This window comes from Danaus plexippus, assembly GCF_018135715.1.
Source record: "Danaus plexippus chromosome 9 unlocalized genomic scaffold, MEX_DaPlex mxdp_24, whole genome shotgun sequence".
NCBI classification, from domain to species: domain Eukaryota; kingdom Metazoa; phylum Arthropoda; class Insecta; order Lepidoptera; family Nymphalidae; genus Danaus; species Danaus plexippus.
Genome location: NW_026869847.1, coordinates 2,934,876 through 2,942,159, shown reverse-complemented (window position 1 = coordinate 2,942,159; position 7,284 = coordinate 2,934,876). Strand labels below are relative to the sequence as shown.

General features: G+C 29.3%; 1 protein-coding gene across 1 annotated transcript; it reads left to right on the top strand.

Annotated features, from left to right (window-relative positions):
- Positions 1–2,536: 2,536 nt before the first annotated feature.
- LOC116767612 (glyoxalase domain-containing protein 4) lies at positions 2,537–5,966 on the top strand. The gene is made up of 5 exons (XM_032658016.2): positions 2,537–2,862; positions 3,112–3,161; positions 3,427–3,692; positions 4,452–4,607; positions 5,316–5,966. The coding sequence occupies exons 1-5, from the start codon at positions 2,773–2,775 to the stop codon at positions 5,606–5,608; spliced, it is 855 nt and encodes a 284-aa protein (XP_032513907.1). The 5' UTR covers positions 2,537–2,772; the 3' UTR covers positions 5,609–5,966.
- The last annotated feature ends 1,318 nt before the right edge of the window (positions 5,967–7,284 follow it).

The window sequence follows — 7,284 nt, the reverse complement described above, 5'->3', positions numbered from 1 at the left end:
GAGTCATGACCGAAATTGAAATAAATAAATGATTCACTATTCTGATAGTGAATCATTTATTTATTTCATTTATTTTCGAGCTCTGGCTCTACAGCCATCATAAAGATTCTTGTAATTAGTATTTTTTTTAGATTAAATGAATATTAAATAGAAAATACAGAATAAAATATTCATACACAATGCTAGGGTTTTAATCTGAAAACTCGGGGATAACGCCTTCCTAGTTGGTCTACCAACTGGGCTTTTGGTTCAAATTTTAGTTGCATGTTTGCTTCAAGAAAACTACTTACATGTAGTTTTTCATACTTTGTTATAAATAACTTAATTTCATTTGTTTTTTTTCATTACTTGTTTCGAATTTGTTCAATGAATAAGAAACTTCTACATTTCGACATAGCAAGTTGTTGCAAGTAGTGAAATATTTTAGAATATAATAATTTGAAAAAATGTTATACTACTTTTCTTAAGCATTATAAACCCAAGCCGTGGTATTGGATCCTTGCCTTTCTACTTTCCTTTAAAAGAAGTTTGGGTCCAAAAAGAAAGCCATGTGTTCTGTTAATTTATGTAGATTACCACAGATTATTTTTAAAATATGCAATTGTTTACCATTTTGAATATGAGGGATACAAACAATTGTATTTGAACGTCTATAAATTGTGAAACAAATATGAAGTGTAAATAAGATAACTCCATTATCTTTGATATCTAATGTCTGTTTGACCAGCACCTAGACGCATGAATGGCGCATGTACATTATAAATACAAATGCTTCCAATATATAAATATAAAATTCACAAAATGTTTCGCCAACGTGTTGTTTATCATGGATTTAGGAAGTCCTTATTATTATTAAACAAAGCTCCCACGATATTTTTAAATGTTTCTTTCGTAGAATAGTTATATACACAATCCTTTCGGTACAGACTTATAAAACCACAAAGGAAATCTTTTTGAAGATTTAACAGTACTAAATTGAAGAAGAGATATTGATACTTATCGTTCTGGCGAAGTTTTAGTGGAAAAAACAAAGAAAGGTCGGTGTAAAGTACTCCATACTCTGTATCCTAAATTCCCGAATTTTTTATGATAATGTTTTTTTATAACTCCATTTCCCAAAAATTTAATTTTGTTCGCTCTGCAAAAACCCAACGATTCCAATACTTGAGATAATTTTACAAAGAAGTTCCGAGAGTGTTAGAATTATGCAAAAATATCATTCTATGGATTGAGTTGAAAAAAATGGTTTGATTTCAGAAACTTGTTTAAGACACTGACAAGTTAGGTGTACTTGAATATCGCCTATGGTTCAGCTTCGAGGAAAACCTTATTTTAAAAATAACTTCACAGAGAGTTTTTAAATTATCTTTTTATGATTATAGTTCTCATCTTTAACAGGTAGGTCTACAATTGGACGAAATTCTGAGCTGGCACATTTTTCTACACTTAGGTTATAATATTCCGTATATTCTCAAAAACTGAACATTATCTTTGAGTACGTATACGAAACTGCATTTGTATATTCTATTAGATCACGATCTGTAAGCTACTGTTCGGTCATCCTAACGCGGTCTATGATAACTAATTTTAATAATAAAATGGAAAATGCAGTTAAGTTTCTAAAGCTGTCAAGATAGTTTAACTATGTTTTTAGCGTAAAAGACAAACCAGGTCCGAGTTAGAAAAGTATGCTCATCTTGGTCCCTGACAAAGCCTACTGTGGACATCTATCGAGGTTTCCAGCAAAAATCAACAAACAATTTGGAAGGAATTGTCACTGAATCCACTTTATTTTAGTTTCTGTTGGTACAGGTAAGGATGGGGAAAATGCGGTCACTTTATTGTCAGAGAATATCGCCCTTCCTTTGAATTCAAAAGGCCGAGTTTTGTGTCACTGGCATAGGATTTTGAAAATACCCTACTCGAAACGCGGTTGAAAGCTAGGTTCTAGTTTGGCCCTCCAATCCTGTACAGCTTCAGTCTTTTCACTTTTTTGTTGGCACCTGAAGTTAGATAGTCCTGGCACTACAAAAGGACAGTCTTATTTTAGGTAAACTGCTATAAAATACAACTTAACTTCGGTTTGGTCCAGTCAGTTCATATACAAACTGTAGCAAAAAAAAAATTAAGCAAATAAAGGGCCCAAGGGGAAAGCGAAATATTGTTGTTGTTGACTATTAATTTTATTTGATTGTATTTATATCTTTTGAATATGATTATTCCAGCGTGACGTTTTATATATTTTTATCATTTGTTATAAAGGACATATTACATATTATACCTTTCCTCTACAGAACAAATATTAGGTAAAGATTTTTACTGATGAGGTGCCCTTAGATGTATGCGTTAAACAATTATCTAATCTTTATTTATCATCTTATCGTAAAACGAAGTCGTTCACATGCATAAATCTTGACATTAAAACGATATTCAAATATAAAACGTATTTATTAACATTAGAATTTATTCTTGAATAATTTTATATCGCTGAACATGAATACGATGGCAATGCTATTGAAAATGGTCCACTTCATTTTTATATCTATACTTGAACGAACGTATTGTTTAGAATCTCAATAATGATTTGAAGTTGACATTTAAAACTAGTTTACACTTTACTGGTCAAACCCAGCCGTCGTTTAGTCAGTACTTTGCGAGTGCACTTCGAATATAGTAGTTAAAAATATTTAGATATAAAGGTTTATTTGCTTTTTACTAATAATTGTATATCTTTTTAATATAACGTATAATCTAGTGTAATAAAATTGCAACATGATTAGCGGCCGGGCATTGCATTTTGTTTTCAAAGTGGCCGATAGAACCCTTACGGCCAAGTTCTACAGAGAAATACTGGGGATGAAGGTAAGGATACAAACATTTCATACTTTTTAATAGAAATAAATTACTTAATTTTCTAGGCTAGATGTATATATATTGCTTGACTTATTATAGATAAATTCATATTAAATTATAGTACTCTCGTTTATATTCAAGGTCATATGATTCTTATTACCATGACTAGATTCAATTTTCTTAATTCTTGGCTGGTAATGATTACAAGTATTTTTTATTGTTGTATAAACTTATTTAACCATAATTATATTGTTATAGGTACTTCGTCATGAAGAATTTAGTGAAGGTTGTGAGGCAGCCTGCAATGGGTGAGATTGAGGAGTTTTTTACCTTTTTGTTCTTATTATTATGAAGGTTTTTTTTTAAATATACAGTACACATTGAGCATAAAACATATTCCAACATTTATACTAGTATTTGGTCTATTATTTACACAATATTTAAATCTATGGTTCTAATATATATTAAAGAAATCGAATGCTGAATTAAAATATGCCAATAAAATTTGAAATTACAGTCCGTTATAGATGGTCTGTTTTCATGTTACCATAATACGGTTGTTTGATTTTTCAGACCATATGCGAATAGATGGAGTAAAACAATGATCGGCTATGGTCCAGAAGATGACCATTTTGTTGTTGAGTTGACATACAACTATGGCATTACGCATTATGACCAGGGCAATGATTTTTTGGGGCTAACAATTCAATCAAGTGAGAGTTTGAAACGGGCTGCTTCAGCCAACTGGCCAGTTAAAGAACACAATGGATTGAAGTATGTTGAAGCTCCGGGAGGTTACAAATTCTACATTATTGATAAACCACAGCCAATTGATAGAGGTATGTCCATTACATTAAATTTGTCTTTCCTAAACTTATTAGATCATATTTAGATCGTTTGAGTTGTTTTTTTTTTAATAATTTTTGTGTAACACAACAAATTAGGACTTATAATGTTTCTGTTTTATTGTTATTTTCAGTGTATTTTTTTTATTTTTTAAATTCTTATAATTTCTAACATGATTTTACAGCTTTGCTCTTAGATATATTTGAAACAAATTTACTACTATTTGTAGTTTAATTTCCATTTGTTAGAATTTTCTTGAATTTTTAGTTAATTATAATTTTTTATTAAGGTTGTTACTTTTCTAACTAACATTTGAGTGTTTGAACATGTATTTTATTGTCAGATGATTCATAAAAGTTAGTCCTAGTCTGGTATTTTTTATCATTTTTGTATTACATCATATTTTATCATTGTTGTGTCATGTGATCTATGACTTACTCTGATGATTGAATACTCCTATGAAATATGAGAATAAATAATGGAAATCTTTAAAAAGATAAAATTACTTATGAACTTTTAAATGACTTAAATTTACATACAAATAAACCCTTGTAATGATAAAAAATTAAAATTAAATACCTTATTAATTTAAAATAGAATTCTTAGTGTTTACATCATCTTTGTTGACTTCTTACAGAGAAGACCAGAGGCTTTATATAATTTTTTCTGTCTATGCTCCTTCTTGTGTTGTCTATGATAGAAATCATACTTGTGTATCATCAAGTAATTTTTTTATCTTTGCTCGTTTTCAGATCCAGTAGTGAAGGTCTCATTGGCTAGCTCAGATCTGGCGAAGTCAATTGCTTACTGGAATGGCTTGCTGACATTAAAGATCTTTGAGAAAACTGACAAGTCTGTCACTTTCGGTTTTAGTGAGGACCAAGCTAAGTTGGAACTGGTTGATATTGGTAAGAAATTGTAATTGTCATAATAAATAAATTCAATGACTTAACAACTGATCACATTTTACAAGTCTAATAAGCTCTTGTTAAACATTTCATGTTTTTTTCACAAATGTCTATGATACCGCTTAAAGATCGTAATAGGAAATGCATTAAGAGCACTGAAACTTAATATTTGTATGCGATATTAAATTAGTTGTGCCCATTGTAACAATAAAAAATTTTTGGAAATTCACTCGGTAAACCAATACAATATATTTATATCCATTATATCAAAATTTCATGAATAGAAATCTGAGTGTTTGGTCGCATTTCATTATAGTACAAGATTTTTTTTATTAAACATAATATTGTGGTATAAATATCAAAATTACTCATAAACTAGATTCACATATTTGAATTTTCCAGCAAATTTACATCTGTCAGCAAATACTGGACAAAATGCTATGTATAGTTTTCTATGGTATTTTGCATATTTTCATAATATCACAAATCAAAAAGTTCTTATCTTAGATTAGTAATCTATCTGTGAATTGAAACAGACTTATCATTTGATGATTGAATCTGTTGGAAATTTTTTGAGTAAAACAAATTAGGCTGTTAAGAGTAAAGAACATCTTGGGATATAAATGACCCAGTAATTAAGTAACTTTAAATATAAGTAAATTTACTATTGAAATAGAAAAAAAAATACAACTCTTAATTTCTTATCAGGTGAACCAGTAAACCACGCGAAGGCATATGGCCGCATTGCCTTTTCTTGCCCATTTGATGAACAGCCAATTATCAACCAGAAAGTTCAAGAAGTGAAGGGAAAAATCCTAACTCCACTTATATCCCTTGACACTCCAGGAAAAGCTACTGTAAGGGTCATCATTTTGGCTGATCCAGATGATCATGAAATCTGTTTTGTTGATGATGAAAGCTTCCGTCAACTCTCCCAAGTAGATCCAGCCAGTGACGCTGACTTAGATAAGTTCATTAAATCAGACAAGTCGAGGGCATAAGATCTATCATATTATTTGTTGATTAATAAAAATGTGATTTAAATTTTATTTAAGTAGATATATTAATAAAAGTTATGTTGCCTGGTGCAAAATTTTTGTTTATTATTATTATTATTATTTTCAATACTATACTGCTGTAAACTGTCAATATGGTGTTCTTCATTATATATAAAAGAAATAATAATTAATAAGTTCACTTGTTATGTTTATGGTGTATTTTTGGTGGAAGGTAGCACTTGCATTCCATGTTTAGTACAATATAAAATTATTTAAAGTTTTTACTAATATAATTTTGAAGAATGGCCCTCTATACAATACTTACTAACAAAATGTAATGAAATAAAAGTATTATTATTAATTGAAGTGTTTCATTGACTTTTTTTAAATAGGTTTATTGTAAATACGATACCTGATATATATCTAAAAATCAAACCACTGTCTATGATTCTCGTGGGAAATCTTTGTAATTAAACCGTCTTTCAAGTTGGTTACGTGCATGTTATAGAGTGATTCCTAGATAAAGTATTTCTAAAGCAAAAGGATGAGTAACGGTTAGATAATTAATATTTTAAATTATTATTACATAAAATTCACTATTTTTTCCGCACTAGTGTACTACAATAATCCTATTGAAATTAAATTTTATAACCCTAAATGAAAATTACAATGAAATACGTAGATATAAAAAAACTCTCACTTGCAACGTCGTTTCGTAAGATGACGATTTTTTTATAAATAGATCAAGATTTTTAATGAATAACTTTTATATTTTTCATTTTTACTTTTTAACGGCAACACTATTGGGCAATGGGCACTGGGCCTGTCGATAACTATTATGTCAAAAGGGCTCGTATCCAGAGCCGTAAAACATCTCTAAAAAAAAAAATGGATACTGGGCAGGTAAATGTCAAAAATGTTAAATGAGGAATAATATTAAAGGAAAATATGCATAAGTTTACCAAAGAAATTAAAGGCAAAACAAAAACTAAATAACAATAGACACCTTTTAAGATAACAGAAAATAAATAATGCTTATGATTTGTGAGATAATGTTTAAAACAGTAAGATGTCATCCATGTGATGGATGACACGATTTTTATTACTTGGGCAATGCGCAGTTCTTCAAAGAAATTGTTTGAAAAACTCATTTAAAAATGTTTTAAGTACTTTGGGAATCATTGCTTCAAACAATCGTATGGACTACTTGCCATCAAACTCGTCAGTAGGTACCTATTTTGAAACTAATTATTGTCGTTAAAAAATAACCCACGGAGAAGGAAAAGACGTTAAAAGTCCTTTTTTTCCAATGTTATTATGTGTTCTATGATATATTAATAAAAAAAAACGCAGATTAAGGTTTCATACATTGATTAAAGTCTATATTTCATATAAAAAATGGTTGTGTCAATTTTTCTTGCTTTTCGAAACAGTTTGTTAAATTTTATGAAATAGTATGTATATCGGTTTATATGAGCATAGTAAGTACCTACCTATTTTTTTTATAAAATTCCTATTTTTAATAAGAAAACAACTTGAATATTCTTTCTTCTATTTTCAAACTGGGTAGGCTACTATAAATAATTTCATACAAAATTCTATAAAAAAGATTTTAAAATAAATAAAATGTTGGGGCTTTCCATTAGCGGTCGGCATTAACTCACTTATTGACATCTTTA